This window comes from Protopterus annectens, chromosome 1.part0 (genome assembly GCF_019279795.1).
Source record: "Protopterus annectens isolate FY-2018-M chromosome 1.part0, PAN1.0, whole genome shotgun sequence".
NCBI lineage: Eukaryota > Metazoa > Chordata > Ceratodontiformes > Protopteridae > Protopterus > Protopterus annectens.
In genome coordinates, this window is record NC_056725.1 from 8,113,804 (window position 1) to 8,130,744 (window position 16,941).

At 39.2% G+C, this 16,941-nt stretch overlaps 1 protein-coding gene across 3 annotated transcripts in view; it reads right to left on the reverse strand.

The window, feature by feature from the left end:
* The window catches only part of SLC8A2 (solute carrier family 8 member A2), a 1,241,705-nt gene that overhangs the window by 101,172 nt on the left and 1,123,592 nt on the right, over positions 1-16,941 (reverse strand). The window contains exon 7 of one of the 3 annotated variants that reach the window (XM_044078567.1): positions 14,308-14,707. The exons of the other annotated variants lie outside the window; for them this stretch is intronic. Within the exon in view, the coding sequence (XP_043934502.1) occupies positions 14,691-14,707 (17 nt within the window). The 3' untranslated portion in view covers positions 14,308-14,690. Of the gene's footprint in view, positions 1-14,307; positions 14,708-16,941 lie in introns of those variants that run through there. 3 annotated transcript variants of the gene reach the window in all.

Consider the following 16,941-nt stretch of genomic DNA (forward strand, 5'->3'; position numbering starts at 1 on the left):
TATTTGATTTTCACACACACACACACACACACACACACACACACACACACACACACACACACACACACACACAAACACCTGAGAAATGCTGGCACAGATCTGCCAGCAATGTCCCCCTCTGCCCAGGTTATAAGGTAAATTCACTGCCATCAGCCAGCTACTTTAAGGCTCTTACAAGGGTACCCAATTATGCTTTCACCAATGGAGTAAGGCTTTTTGAAGCAGCCACAGTTTTACCAAATAAATATAAGTACTCTCAAAGATTTAAACTTTATTATTTTAATAATAAAAGAACATGAAAATACTAAGTATCTATTTACAGTAAACACCAGAGTTTCAGTCACAGTAAATATTAAGAATAACATCAATGGAAACATTCACACAGATACAGAAAAGCAATACTTAACCAATCTCACTATATTTTCCTGACTGAAATAAATAATTACTGTACCCTAATTCACTTACTAGAGCAAGGCAAGATGATGTAGGTGAGTGCTCCTTCTTTGTCAGGTTTCAAAAACAGACTGCTGAGAGCCAAGTGACATCTGTCACTAATATCTGGATATCATTTCAGTGCTGGCTATAGAATGACATCACATTTGGTGATCTGAGACTGGTTTCCACACTACCCCCTTTACTAGAAACTGAAAAAGAATTTAGCACATATGTGTCACAATACACACACAGAGCTTTGCTAAGATGTGTTATAGCATCTAGAAGCTATAAAACCATTTGAAAAACTTCCACCCTTCCAGGGTAGCAAATAAATCATTCCTAAGGACAATGCAGTAGGATTCCTAGTCTTGGTTTTCCCAGACGTTTTGTCTCTGGCTGCAATCAGAACTGCGAAATACAATCTTTATGGCCTAAACCAGGTGATTTAATTTCAGACTATTTTTTAAAGTTAGCTGAACTGAGATTAACCTCTTCTCTTCCAAATCCTCTGTTATAATATATTCATTTCAACAGTTACAATACAGTCTGACATACAGGTATATTTCTTTTCTGTACATCAGGACCCACTGTTGGTACATTCTTAACACAAGCAACTTTACAAATACATTTTCAACACAAGCACCTGTGCAAATCAGTTTGATATACAAAAAAACTTCCAATTAGCTATGCTGGCATATGTTTCACAGCCACTGCCTTACTTCTCCTGGCATAGCTGGCACTAGCTCACATCATCCTTTCCAAATAACCCAAATGACAGAAAAAATATTCTGTCTAACTTATCCTATAACTTTGGATAATATGATCATAAGAATTACAAGCTAATCAAGTCATGAAATGATTGACATCTTGCTGATTCCCACCCTCACAGCATGCCACCTGCGTTTAATAAGGTGGAGTGGGTCAGGCAAAATATAAATTTGCAGATGCCCATCCAATCATCAAGGCTATTTTTGAAGGATGTAAGAGGGTTACTCTCTTTGACATTTAAGGAAAGTTTATTCCACCGAACTGGTAAACACTGGGTACTGAATCCAGCTGTTCGCTGTATTTTACTTATTTGTTGGTGAAAGTGTAAGCCTTTAGATTTAGTGCTTGTGGAGATGTTAGTCTTATGTAGATGCATGAGGTCCCTCACAGCTTGGTCCCTAATAGAGTAGAATGCAAGGTACAGACAACTGTGTATAAGCCTGTAGGAGTCAAGGTACAGGGCATAGGAGTTTAAGACTATCTTGATATCCAAGGTTCTTTAGGCCAGTAAGTCAAGAAAAATAAATTATGTTTTCATCATGAAGTTCTGTCTGTGTTGTCGATCTTCATTCATTCTTGACAGTTGGGTTCCGGTTCCATCCTTGGAACAGACTCAGCTATTATAACAAGCTCGCACCAGCCAGAAACCCTCGAGCTACGGTTATTCATAGTGCCTCTCTTCTCTTCCCTTCAGATTGAGTTTGCCCATAGAAAACAAAAAGTGGAAGCTTTGTCTGAGCAACTGCTTTTACTGAACCAGGACTAGTTCCGGACTACCAGGAGCCTTTAGAGGGGGAACGAGGGTGGGATGTCAGGAATGAATGAATGAAGATTGACAACACAGATGGAACGTTATGGTAAGAACATGACCTCTTTATCTGATGTCGTCAATCTTCATTCATTCATGACAGTTGGGACAGAGTCCCTAGCTACTTCTGTCCCTAGCTACTTTATGTCCAGGAAGGCCTTATGGAAGGATATTCCTGAGCACCACAGAGCCAAAGGATGCTCTTCCCCTGGAGACCATATCCAATTTGTAATGAGTGATAATGGTATGAGGAGTAGCCCGTGTAGCTGCTGTGCAAATGTCATCCATGGAGGCTCTAGAATGAAATGCCACTGAAGTGGAAACTGACCTGGCAGAGAGAGCCTTGACTTTAGTTGATAAACTCATTTTATTTTGGTGATAAACAAAGGTGATACAATCTCTCAATCATTTCGACAAGGTGACTTTGGAAACTGGTTTGCCTAGCCGAGGACCTGAAAAGAACAGGAACAATTTGTCCAATTTTCTGAAGGACTTCATTCTGTCCAAGTAAAAATGTAATTGTCTGTGTACATCCAACAAAAGCAAACAATATTCTTGTTTGTTTGAAAAATTTGGAAAGAAAACTAGCAGGACAGGCAGGTCCAATGGATTGGTTAATATTTGAGTCTGAGACAACTTTTGGTAGAAAGGGGTTAGTCCAAGTGATACTCTCTCTTTATAAAAATGATGCATGGCTGCTTTACACACAAGGCCTGCAATTCTGATATTCTCCTGGCTGAAGTGATGGCTACCAGGAATAAGGTCTTCTAAGATAAAAAATTTATATCACAGGTGGCTGCTGGCTCAACGGGCTGATGAGTCAAAGTTTGTAACTCTAACATCAAATTCCAATGAACCATTGAACTTAAATTTTCACATCCATGGATGCCCTTGATATATTTCCGTTGTACTCTTTCCTGTTTACTCATGTTGGTTATCTTATAGGGTTTCCATATTGTTATTCCATACTCAAGTTTGGATCTAATGTAACTAATGAACAATTACTTCATTATTTTTGATTTCCTAGACTTTATAAATCTTTTTAATACAACCTATAATTCTACAACTATCATTAACCAATTGGTTGATATGATTAGAAAAACTCATAGCTGAATCTACACATATAACCAGGTCCTCAAATGAGTCTACAGTTTCAATCACTGTGTGCTGTATTAACTATTTACCTTTCAATTTATGCCTACCAAATCTCATATGCTTAGTTTTTGATGTATTTATCACCATATTATTCTCCTGTGCCCAAATGGTCAATTTAGTCAAGTTATTTTGCAGACATGCCTTATCTGTAACACAATAATCAGTTTACCCAATTTCAGCTCATATGCATATAGACTGCAGAACACCTCTGATGAAAAAGTTAGGTCTGAAAGATACAATCTAAACAACTAAGGGCCTAGGGCAGAGCCCTATGGTACACCTTAACTGTAACCGATGATTTTGCCTGTCCATTTGCTGTATGATACTTGCCATGTCCTATTTCTAAGCCATGCAGCTATCCATCTTATCAAGAGTACATCAATAATTAGTTGTACTAATTTATTGATCAATGTTATGTGTATGACCCTGTCAAATGCTGAAGTTAAATCTTTACAAATTACATCACAGCACAATTTTTTATTCATAGATATTATATTGTTATAGAACATCACGTTACAAGTAGTGATAGATCTGTTTTCAACATATGCATGCTGATATACGGTTTCAAGTCCCAACCTATCCAGTTCTAACAATAACTTATCCAAAATAACCTTCTCCATTATTTTTCCACAACATGAAAGAAGACTTATGGGTCTATATGACTCTGGGTTTGTCCTATTCCCCTTTTCCTTAAAAACAGGTTTAATAAGTGCATGTCTCCAATCTTGAGGAATCTCCCCATATTTATATGACCTAGTGAATAATAGATATATTGGTACTGTAAGTTCTTGCTGAACTGTTCTCAGGTAATTGTTACTAATTCCATCTCCTTCCTGTGTTTTGTTTGGATCCAGTTTGTGCAGTTCTTCTTCAATATAATCTAATTTGGTTTCAGTATCTGGGGTTACCTGGATGTCACTAGGACAACTTACCACCCTTTTGTGGGTCAAAGTCAAACTGTTTTGCATAAGATTTTGTAAATACATCTTGCCCATTTTTATGTGGTAATACACATCCTGACGATATATAGAGCACATCCAATCATCTTTCTCCAGAAAAGGAAGGATAGACTGAAGCATGATAATCTGGAATTTTATCTATTTGACAAACTTGTTCAAGATAATGAGGTCTAGAATCGGCCTCCAGTCCCCTGTCATTTTTGGCACCAAAAAGAATCGAGTAAAATTTGGATCCTACTTGGTCTGGTGGGACTGTTTGGATGACTTTTTCTGAGCAGCTTTTGAATTTCTTGAGCTGCTGCATCCCTCTGACTGGGTGGAATGTCGGGGATTCACCTTTGGGGCCTTGGATAAAGATCAAAGGGGGATATGGTAACCTCTAGCAATTATTGTCTGCACCCAATAATCTGATGTTATTGAATGCCAGGCCAAGTAGTGCAGAGAGAACCTTCCCCTGACTGCCTCCAGAGGTAAGCAATTGGGCTGCTCCTCAGGAGTGCTGACAGGGTTGCCCAGAAAAAACATCTAATAAACCCTGGTTACGTGGGTCCCCTCTACCACGGGAAAGGCATCTTCCTGATAAGTTCCTCTCTCTGCCCCAGGGAGAAAATTTGCCATGTGTGTCCTGAAAAGGCCCTTGGGACTTCCTGAACCACATCTTACCAGTCCTCTGATTTCTGGAATAGGGTCATTGAGGAGCGGAAAACCATACGCCCACAGCAGAAAACATCTTTCTGTCCTTTTCACACCTGGCTAATGTGTCTTTAACTTTTGGGCCAAACAAGGAAGAATCAATGAGATCGTTGACGAAGGAAGACTTGAAAAGGTCCGTGAAGTCACACAAGCACATCCACGCATGACGTCTCATGATAATGCCTGCACCTGCTGCTCTGGCCATCCCTTCGGTTGTATGTGCAATCAACTGAGTGGAAGAGTTAGAGGTAGATTCTACGGTCGGACGCTGGGAGGCAACCTTGTCATGTACCTCATCAGACACTGCTCCTGCAAGGGTTCCTGAGAGTTCATTGATCAGGTCCCTTTAAAGAAGGGTAAAATGTGTCCAATAATTCAACGACCAAATGGTAATGGTCATTGAAGCATAAACTCACTTCCCTAATCTGTCCAATGTCTAAGACTCTCAGTTTGGAGGATGGGCAGTAGAACTCTCCTCTGTGAGTTCCTTCTTTGCGGCCACTGCCACCACCATAGCATCTACTATTAAACCCTTGGACCAGTGGGGTTGATCATCTGGGGGGGGGGTATTTTGTCTGGTCTCTGGGGCATTGGCTGTACAGTGTCAGGGGCCTTTCAAGCACATTGCATGATGAGCTTGACTAACTCATCTGCAGACGGGGTCACCCAGGAAGTAGAAGGTTGCGCACAGAAAGCCTGCAAGAAGACAGATTCCTTGCAGGAAGGGTTGGTGGGCTTCCAGTCAACCCTCTGCTTTAAGATTTCTAGGATGTCTCCAAAGGAGACATCTTCAGGGGCGACTGTGGGGACCCTTCCCCTTCATCAAAGTCTGTATCCTCGGTGAAAGATTCTTCCGGAGAATCAACATGCTTCCTCTTGCATGGCCTCGTATAGGGTAGCTCATCGGGGGGGATCTGAAGAGAGGGTACCTTGCAGTAGGGTGTCTTGCTGTTTCCGTGCCCACTGCCTCAATGTAGTAGACTGTGACAGCTGTGAACCAGAGGACACATAGATATGACATTCCGACGTCGAAGGAGCCAACTGTGAGCTTGCTGAGGCATGTACTCTCCATAATCTGAGCCTAGATCCAAGAAAGACAACCTATGAACTGGGGTCACACCCTGCTCCAACGAGCCTGCCCCCAGAGAAGAAGCCATGAGAGGACATGGAACTGTCAAAGCAACTGGAACCGTAGACGGCGCCATGGAAAAAAGTCAGTACCGTACTAGGGATTCCAGAGCCAGCAGCCAGGTCATGATCTCATGGGTGGGTTGGCTGCAACTGAGCTGAGATTTACAGAGTGGGTTCAGGCTCCACCATCGGTACCGAAGAATTTGGCACCAGGAGAAGCTTTAGCGTTGAGGGCTCTAAATCCTGCAGGGAGGTCGAAGGAGGAGGATGATAAGTTGGAGTTTGTGGAGAAAAAACTTGGGCCCCAGTGGGAAGGAGGTCCTAGATGGGGTTGGAATAGCTCTGGCCACCAACAGCTGATCCACCAGTCGAACTACATCAAGCTCCAAAAGGGTCCTGATGGAACGAACAGACATTCCTGAGGGAGATTCTGGGTGAACAAAGGGACTGAGCTGCTGACCAACAAAGGGGTCAATTGATGGGGAATATTGAGTCCTGCATAGGGGATCGACCTTTGGCACCATACCAAAAACTTGTGTTGGAGTGGAAGTGACCAGTTTTACAGGGTAAACTATTATTGATGCTGAGAGGGTCTGAGGTATTGTGGAAGGGGTCGGTACCGTGGCAACTTTAGTCGGTTCCATGGAAATAGATGGCACCATGGAAGGGGTCATAGACTCTGGTGCAAAAACAGTTGTCGGTGCCAATTTAAATTGTTTAGGCTTTGGTTCCTTGGAAACCTGGCCTTTGGACAATTTTGGTTTATGAGACTGAGGAGAAGCTGGGACCAAGTGGCTCCTCTTCTTAGTTTCTTTTTTAGGAGGTTTTGACACCTTTGCCTCAGACAAAGCCTCCGAAAAGGCTTTTTTTTAACAACCCCTTTAAGATCAATTTGTTTTTACACTCTGCCAGGGTGCGGGTACTGAAGCCTTTACAGAGCACACATGGAGGCTGGATTTGTAAGTGCTGCACCCCTAAACAATACACACTGGCAAAACACCCATCAGAGTTGGGCATCTTCCTTCCACATTTGTCATATTGTTTAAATCCTGTGGTATCTTTTTTTGTCAGCCATTATCAGATAAATCACAGCAATGAACAGCCATTCACGTGATCACACAGACACATGCATAATAATGGGAAAAACAGAGCAAGTGAAAGATATTTTTTTGTTTTGTTTTGTTTTTTTTTTTGTTGTTTTTTTTTTTTTTAGTGTACCAACTATGGTAGCAGAAGAAATATCCTGAAGGGTAAAGAGAAGAAAGGGGAAAGAATACCAACAATGGTATTTGAGAGTTACCAGAGGTAAGAGGGTAGGGAGGGGCCTATACAAATTATGGTAAGGAAGAAATGACAAATAGGTAAAAACGATAGATAAAACAGTATTCACACACAAATTTAGTAATATATAGTAAAGCAACCAAGAAATATGAAGAGGGGAGCTGTAAAGAAAAAAAAAATATCATGAAATGTATAGAAATATAAAACACTTCGTTTGAGAGCACAGCCTGACACGTCTTGAAACTTTACACGGCAAACAAGATCTGAAGAGAATGGAAGAAAGGTACTATGGGTAACCTTATCTTGAAAGTTTCTGGCTGGCATGAGCTTGTTACAATGGCCGAGTCGGTTCCGAGGATGGAATCGGGACCCAACTGTCATGACTGAATGAAGTTTGACATCCTCAGATGTATTAACACCTTTCTAGCTGGATTGAGTCTACACAGTTACAGGTATCGGTACATACTAAAGTGGGCATTGCACTCAAAAACTGGTCTAAGTAAAGGTGAGTACAGATTAAGAGTAACATCTTTTGACCTGGATGAGATGCATTTAGTTATCAGTTATGCTAAACAAAGTTTTAATGACCACTGATGATACATGGTGGTTGACAGAGAGGAGCTATTGACCCAGTTGCTAAAATCTATCACTGTTGCATCAGTTTGACATGGGGGTGCTGGCTGTTTTATAGGTTAGGGGTAGACATTTTGTTTTGTTACTAAAACTGAAAAAGCAGAACTTTTCCCCATTTACATTTAGCCCTTTCTCATTACACTACTGTTTTGGAATATTCAGTTCTTGTTGTAGGGCCACAGTATTAAAGGCTGATTTGACAATGATGCTCAAATTGGAGTCATCAGCAGATTTCGTTAACCATAGGTCACAGTTAGTTGTTTGGAGGTCAGATAAGTATATCACAAACAGGAGGGGTCCCAGCACTGATCCCAGAGGTACACTACTGGTTACTTTTTACACCTTGATGTCTACTTTAACTATGAGAATTTTACCAGTTGTCAACCCATCTCACCACATGTGGGTCTAGATTTAGATAATTTAGTTTGCCAACAATACTGGAATGGGGAGTGGTGTTAAAAGCCTTGATTACGTACAGAAAAGCTGTGTGGATTGCTGGGCCTCCAACTACATCGTCTGTGACTTACACACACACACACACACAAACACACACACACACACACACACACACACACACACACACACACACACAAAATTCATCAGATTAACAGATATGATCTTTCCTTTACAAACCTAAATTGCTGAGGGTCAAGATTCAAAAAGACTTTTGGTATTGCAATTAATGAAGTCCGAAATAAATTGTTCCACATCCTTACAGATTAAGCTAGTCAGACTAAATGGTCTATACTTCCCCGGATCAGTGGTGTTTCCACTCTTATGGACAGGCATTACAAGTGCTGTATTCCATGCTTCAGGGTCATACCCAGATGCTAAACTTAAGATGAACAAATTTAGAAGGGATTCTACAAGAGTGGCACTGTTTATTATGTGAGCAGGTATGTTGTTGTGTCCCACTGGCATTATTTTTTTCTTTTTAGATGATAATTAAGACATACACCTTTAATATTTTAGGTGGTGTTAACGCATTTAGTGCTTTGCAGTTTTCAAGGCTGTGTCCATGGTGAAATGTGCACTAAACTTGCCTGCCAATACATTTGCTAGACCCATTGGGTCAAATTAAGTGACATCACATTGAATTAATTCTGAACGCTGATCGGTATTGTTTCATAGAATCCTAAAATAGCTAACAAAGGATTTATAGGTTTCCTTAGCCTCAGCTGCCAGTTTTAGTTCATGTGCAGTTTTGGTGCTCCTAATGGTAGCTTTTGGTTCTTTTCTAATCCATCTGGTAGAGTCTCTAATGGGCATGGATTTATGTTTATTGCTTGATTTTATGATTTTATTTCTTCTGTTATAGAGATTGTTAACTCTAGTGCCTCACTGATTACAAGGCTTACTGGCCTAAAGGCCATAGGATCTATAGTGGCTGCTATTGAACTGCCCAGTATACATGGTTCTCAAAGGGGCTGCTTGATCTAAGTATTTTTCTAACTAGGGTTAAGCTCCAAAGCAAAGTAGCAGCTGCATCGTCATGGGGTCTAGTGGTATTACAAGTAAATTTAGGGACCTCATCATAGAGCTTGAATAAATTTGCTCTCCTGCGGTCCTAAATTCAGATTTGTTCAATGGTTGGTATATTGGGTTCCTATTAGAACGACAAAAACGCATTTTGTCGAATGCGTATTCGTCGACACATGTAGGGCGAACAGGCAAAACAGCAAAGCAGCTGTTCAGTGAATTCTTTCCCTGGGAAAGAAGTTGCTTGACTGCTTCGTTGCTTTGCTAGTGTAGTGTGGTCCCTTGTCCGGTATAGCTCCCGAGCGTGAATGTGCAACAGTTACTGACCTTAGGGTTAGAGTGCGGGTTAAGGTAAGTGCATATGTATGAAAGTGTTTACTGTTTTTTATTTTGCGTTAGATGTATGGTTGAGTTACGCGTGTATGTGTTTTCAGCTGTTTACTTTTGTTTTGGGGGGTAGAATTAGGGTTAAGGTAAGTGTGTATGTGTTTGGAACTGTTTATGTAAATGTGTGAGAGCTATTGACCTTAGGGATAGGGTGCGGGTTAAGGTAAGTGCATATGTTTTAAAATGTTTGCTGGTTTTTTTTTTTCGTTAGATGTATGGTTGGTTACGTGCATATGTGTATTTAGTTGTTTACTGGTTTTTGGGGGGGTATAATTAGGGTTTGGTATGTGTGTATGTGTTTGGAAGTGTTTAATGTTTTTTTTTGGGGGGGGGGTTGGAATAGTGATTTCTTTCCCTAGGAAAGAAATCGCTGTTCTGTGGTTTCGACATTTTCAGCTTTCGCTGAATATGTGTCGATGAAACACCGTTCACTGTTTTCAGCGTTTGGTGTTTTAATATAAACCCGGTATATTTGGTACTAAACAAATAGGTTATTAGTTTATTGTTAGATATACCTAGTGATGGGGACACTATTTGTGTGGTACAGGAGGAAGTTATGTCGATAAAGATGAGGTCCAGAATGTTGCATCCTGTAGTTGTCTTGTTTATAAGTTGTTCTAAGGTATTATCATTTATGTAGTCTAGAAATCTTTGGGTTTAGCCAACTTTAGATGCACTGGAGCACCAATAAACTGATAAGTAATTGAAACTACCCATTAAGAAGGGATTTTCCATTATAGGTATTTCAGAGAGTACATTTAGGAATTTCTCAGTGTCATCTGATGACAAGGGTGGCATCCTATAGCAGGCAGTGAGATTGGTAGGTTATTTTGTTAAGGGTAAGTTGCAGTTCAATGAGTTTAGTTTGAGTGTCTCTGAGACTCTGTCTGGTAGTGATGTGGTCCCTGAGAAATACAGAAACACTCCTGTTATTTTCCGCAGGCCTGAATGTACAGTGAGAGCTGAATCAAAGCACAAAAAAAGAGTTGTAAAGCTTGTAATGCAAGTTTTGTAATGAAAACCTTTCCATCACTCACATCATTCATAAATACATTTTCCTCTGCTACATCAGCAAAAATAAAAGTGATTAACTACAAACCAGTGAAAATAATGATTAATGCCAACATTGTACTTAAACAGAATAAACTGTAGCAGCTTCTACCTTAATTAATTCACTTAATCTTTCTCCTGCCCATTTTTCTTATTTTTAATTCTAAGTAATTTCATCCAGCCTACTCACTGTGCTAGCTATAATTTACTGCACTCTGTGTTTGTGTTTGTGTGTGTGTGTGTGTGTGTGTGTGTGTGTGTGTGTGTGTGTGTGTGTGTGTGTGTGTGTGTGTGTGTGTGTGTGCGTGTGTGAGTGCGCGTATGTCTTAAGTCTATTTTCGTATCCTAGGGTCTTTAGGCCAATAAGCCCTCTAGTTAGGCAGTACTAATGCCTTTTTTGCTGGGCTGGGCTGTCTGAGTGTGTGTGCATGTGTATGCATTCACACATGAGTGTGTGCATGTGCGCATGTTGCTATACATGTGCTCCTCTCTGTGTAGTACATGTATTTCAGATATGCACTGTTACATTCATCCCACTTCCCTGTATCAGAATGTTGTTTTAGTAATCTTCTATTATTTGTGTAAAATAGGTTTGATGCACAAATCCCTTCATGGGACTAATGAAAGAAACAAACCTTTTTCTACATCACAACATACCCTTTTAACCTAGGGCCAGTTTCCCATACTATACAGCTCAGCTGTGCTAGAATGCATCTTTCTAAGCATGTGCCTTTAGACTACACCTCAACCTCTTATTATGGCAGTGCTGAAGCAGTAATGGCACTCTTCCGTCTGTCCTGCTGTGTTGCACACCTTGTTTCCCTGAGCCATTCTTATGATGTAGTCACAGACAGTAAACACAATCTATCAGCTGATTACTAGTGAAGAATTTAACTGCAGCACTACTTCGCTCAGTATTTAATGCTCCTGTGTGTCCTAAAATAATTCCTCTTCACCATCTGGTACTTGGATTAATTTTTGATTGCTGACAACTGCGATACCACATAAGGGGGATCCGCATTCCTAAGTGTGCTGTACTTCATGCAGGATATTAAACTGAAGGTCTCATCTGTCTGATGAGATGTAAAAGAATCCTAAAACGCTCATTAAAAAGAGTACAGTGACTTTATTTACATAGTCACATGTACAGATCTTATTTATGCATTCTGTTTACCCACAATTATTACTTCTTATATACAAATACATTCACTTTAACGCATATTACTCCACTATCCTTTCTGCCATAACCATCTCTTCATTTTGCTGAATACATAAACAATTTCCCATTTTTTTTTTACTAAACAGCTCATCATCACACCTTTCCAAATAAACTATGTGACAGAAAAAATACTGTGTACCTTTTCCCACAACCTAAAATAAGATCATAGGAATTATAAGGCAGTATATCTTGCTGACATCTACCCTCATAGCACACCTCCTGCTCTTAATAAGGTGAAGGTTGTCAGGCCCAGGATGAATTTCCAGACACCCATCCAGTCATCAAGGCTGTTTTTGAAAGATGCTGGAGTGTCATTCTCTTGATAACATTTAAGGAGAATTTTTCCAGAGAAGAGGTAAAAATCTGGTCAATGAATCCAGCCCTTCACTGTGTTTTGCTTATTTGTTGGTGGAAGTTTAAGTCTTTAGATCTAGTGTTTGTGGAGCTTTTAGTCTTACAAAGAAAAAAGACATCCAAGATATCCAAGATCCAAGACAGACAAGATATCCAAGAAATTAACAGAATGCAAGATCAATTTGTAATAGTGTGTAGGAGACACAGAGTATAGAGATAGCACTTTCAGTCTATCTTGGTATCCTAGGCCAGTAAGGTTTTTATTTAGGAACAACTAATGCCTTTCTACCTGGGCTGTGTGTCTGAGCAGGTACATATTAAAACAGGCATTGTACTCCATAATTAATTAAATTTAAGTATCTATGCCCTGAATGAGATGCATTCAGTTATCAATTATGCTAAACAGAAGGATATTCTAACTATTAATGGTACATGGTGGTTGAAAGAGAGGGAGCTGTTGACACAGGTGCCAAGATCTCTAACTGTTGCATCAGTTTGGAGTAGGGTGCTGGCTATGAATAGTTAGGGGATCGATTTTTTTTAACCAAAAATTACAATGTTTTACTTTTTTCATTTAGTCTTAGCCCTTTTTTAGTATACTATTGGTTTGGAAGGTTTGGTCCTCATTGCAGCAAATTTCATTAAATGTAAGTTAGATTTAGTTGTTTTCAGGTCAGATAAGTATATTCCAAACAAGAGAGGTACAAGCACTAATCTCAGAGATATACCACCGATAACTTTTTTACATTCTGAGGTAACATCTGCTAGTTTAACCGTGGCAAGGCTAGCCACCCTGTGGTGTAAACCTTGTTTCTAGATGACTGTCACTGTTGAAGTGATACTCTAACCCCATGTGCAAAAATGGGGATCGGGGTTGTGGACGGCTGAATCTGCTACTTTAACTATGAGGGTACCCCTTTTTAGCCAGTTCCCAATCCATTTTCTCACATATGGGCCTACTTTCAGATCATTTAATTTGCTAACAATATAAGCTGTGTGGACTACTGGGTCTCCATCTATATTTTCTGGGATTTTCAGAAAAAATATATTAATCAGCTTGATCAGGTGTGATCTTTACTTTACAAACCTAAATTGCTGATGGGTCATGATTCAAAAAGACTTTTGGTGTTGCATTTAATGAAGTCAGATATAAATTGTTCCTCATACTTACAGATCAAGCTAGTCTGACTAAATGGTCTATACTTCCCTGGATCAGTGTGTCCTCTCTTATGGATGGGCATTACAACTGCTGTTTTCCATGCTTCATCGTCATACTCACTGCCGAAACTTAAGATGAACACATTCTGGAGGGATTCTTCAAACATTTATTTGACAGTTTATTATGCAACCAAGTATGTTGTGCCCCAGTGACATGATGCTTCTGGCTTTTGAGAATATAGTTAGGAAATACTCCATTAATATTTTAAGTTGTCTTAGATTAGGTGTCATTTAAATGTACAAAAATACAGTACTCTCTTTGCATAAGTCTAGAAATGCGGCCATATTAAAGCAAGCGTCACAGTTTGCATACAGTTTCAGTAAATGCACTTTCAATCAGTGAAAATAACTTTCAGTCAAGAATACTGATAAGGTACATTTGAGTACAAACACATCTTTTTTGCAAGGCTTAGGAACCAAGGCTAAAGAGGTGTGTAGAACTTTTCAGGGTTTTGGTATTATTAGGAGATACTTCATACAGAGTTAGTTTAGTTAGTTTAATTTGTACTGAAATGCAGAAAGTCACTGCAGTGCAGTTCTCAGAAGGCAGTACAGACACTTTAGAGTGTGTGCAGAAATCAGGTCATATATCCAGCATTCCAGAATATTAATTATCCTATTCAAGAGGATCAGAATATGAGTGCAGAAACTATGAACATAATTATCAGCACTGTTATTGGAGTCAGTACAGTTCTGAATACAGAATTTATGGACAGTATAACGAGTACAGAAGCTATGGAAATTAAGATTTAATTCAGATATCGTTGATATTTATCTCCACTGTACATAATAAAACATACTTAACCAAACTACAGTGTGCAGACTTTATTCGAAAAAGTACAAGAAGATTTGGCCCATAAAGGAGAGACTGGTACCTGCTCAACACAGTTCTGGATAATTAACAGATAAAGACATGAATTCCTTTCTCATTCCAGTTTCTTCCAGTTAATTCCAGCATCCTACAGTCATATCAATTCTTTCAAGTTGTATTAAGCATTCATGGATTTGCAGTTCTGAAGGTTGTTTTCCAGGGTAAACTGTGCAATAAATTTGCCTGTCAACATACTTGGTAGGACATTTGGGTCAGATTAAGTGACATCATATTGATTAAATTTGAACACTAATGCGTATTGTTTCCTAGAGTCCAAAAAGAAAACACATCTTTATTAAATTATCACTTATGAATAAATAGGCAATCATACATTTATATAAATGAAAACAAACTATACTGACATATTTTTAGTTGCAAATATTATATATCACTTATAATCCAGTCATTGTCAGTCAAACACTACATAGCTCATTGAAATCTTGTCTTCTTTTAAAATATGTTCCCAATTATCTTTTTCTTCCCCATCACACTTCCAAAATTTGCCATCTACCTGAGGAAAAATTATCTGGAGTCTACTTGGGGTATAAAAACACTAATGTAAATACTTCCAAGCAAAGATCCTAAATTTTCTTCTCACGGGGAACTGAAAGGTCCCTGAAAAGTTGCAGTATCACTTCACTGAAAGACCATTTCACTGACACCCATTTCACTGAGACCAAATCACCTAAAGTTCATTTCACCTAAAACTTATTTCACTGACAAGTAGTACTCTATGGCAAGTCAAAGGTATATGTCCTTTTCCCCACTGTAGTGCGATCTTGGTGTTAGTACACGTAGTTAGGGGGTGGGGGGGTCACAGCCCCCCACTTTGGGGGTTGTGCAGGGCGTAGTCCCCCACCTAGCTGGGTTTTACCAAATAATGTAAAACAATACCATACAACAGAAAACCAAATAAAGTGGGGGGCTGTGCCCACCACACACCCCCTAACTATATATACTAACACCAGGATCGCACTACAGTGGGGAAAAGGACCTATACCTTTGAATTGCCTTAGAGTACTACTTGTCAGTGAAATGATTTTTAGGTGAAACTAACTTTCATTGAAATGAACTTTAGGTGATTTGGTTTCAGTGAAATGGGTGTCAGTGAAATGGTCTTTCAGTGAAGTGATATGAATCCACACACACACACACACACATATATATATATATATATATATATATATATATATATATATATATATATATATATATATATGCCAATCCAGTCTTATAATTACCTCCACATACTTTAACCATGTTTAACTGTCATAAAATAATGTTTAAATTAATTTGCTTTAAAATCACAATCCAATATTAAAAACAAACACAGTGCAGAGCCATTCATACAGTAAATAATAAATAAATGCTGAACAAATCTAAGGTATGTAATATTTTCTGTCAAAAGAAGAAAAGAAAGCAGAGTAACAACAGTAAAGGCAGGAGCGCTTACCTGTTTTATAATAAACTTCCTAGCTGTGGTACAGTTGGTGTTTGCTACTTCAACTATATTTATTTTACACCAGCTGTTTTATTAGTTGGTAGAGGATTTCTGTGTTTCGCGTTCTACAATTGTTTTTCCTCTCCAAACTGACCATGTCAGATGGAAGTATACAGTCATCTACATCTGAATCTATGAATACAGTCAATGGAAACAACTTTAAGGATACAGTTGGCTTGTCAACAGGAAGGTTCAATGGACTACTGACTGTTTGTAACAACCCTCTTCTAAATGTAGGGTTAAATATATCGGATGCAGCAGTAAGTAATGATTTTGAACAACAGAATAACTTTAATAGTGCATATAAGGAGCTGGAGAACAAATTATATAAATTTAAATGCTTACAATGGCAACGTTTTCATTTTGAGGCATGTCTTAAGCATAACCTTGTGCCTCGAGGTCTCAGTGTATTGACAATGCCCACATATGGACAAGTTTATCCTGAACTACTCAGGCAGTGGCAAATTATTAACCTAGAATGCAGTGCAAGGTATTTACATCTTCTGATAGATTTTTTCGGCCACAAGAAGATGAACTGGCTAAGGACATTACTGTTCTGTATGATAAAATACTCGATTCCTACCCCTCTGAATTAGTTGGTGTTAAACTTGAAACCTTACATGACAACATTCTGAATTATGAAAAAAGGCTACTGAACGTTAAGACATGTAAATTAAATAGGGATTTCAATGATTTTCAAATGAGGAATGTGTTCTCTTGGGCTAGAGAACGCCCCCTATGAATAATACACTTTTTGCAAGAGCCAATTGCAATAGCGAGGCAGTGAAGTGCTATTTTGAATGAGCAGCCACCTAACACGCCCTCTACATCACATGCGACATACGTGAAAAGTAGCAACATGACTACCAACTGTACAGGTGTAACAAATGGTTCTGCACAATTACCTATTGATTTAATGAATATGAGTAAGCCGACTCCAAATGGAGATGGCATACCAGTCGTAAGACCTAAAGATGGCAGGCATCTGCAAACTTCCAG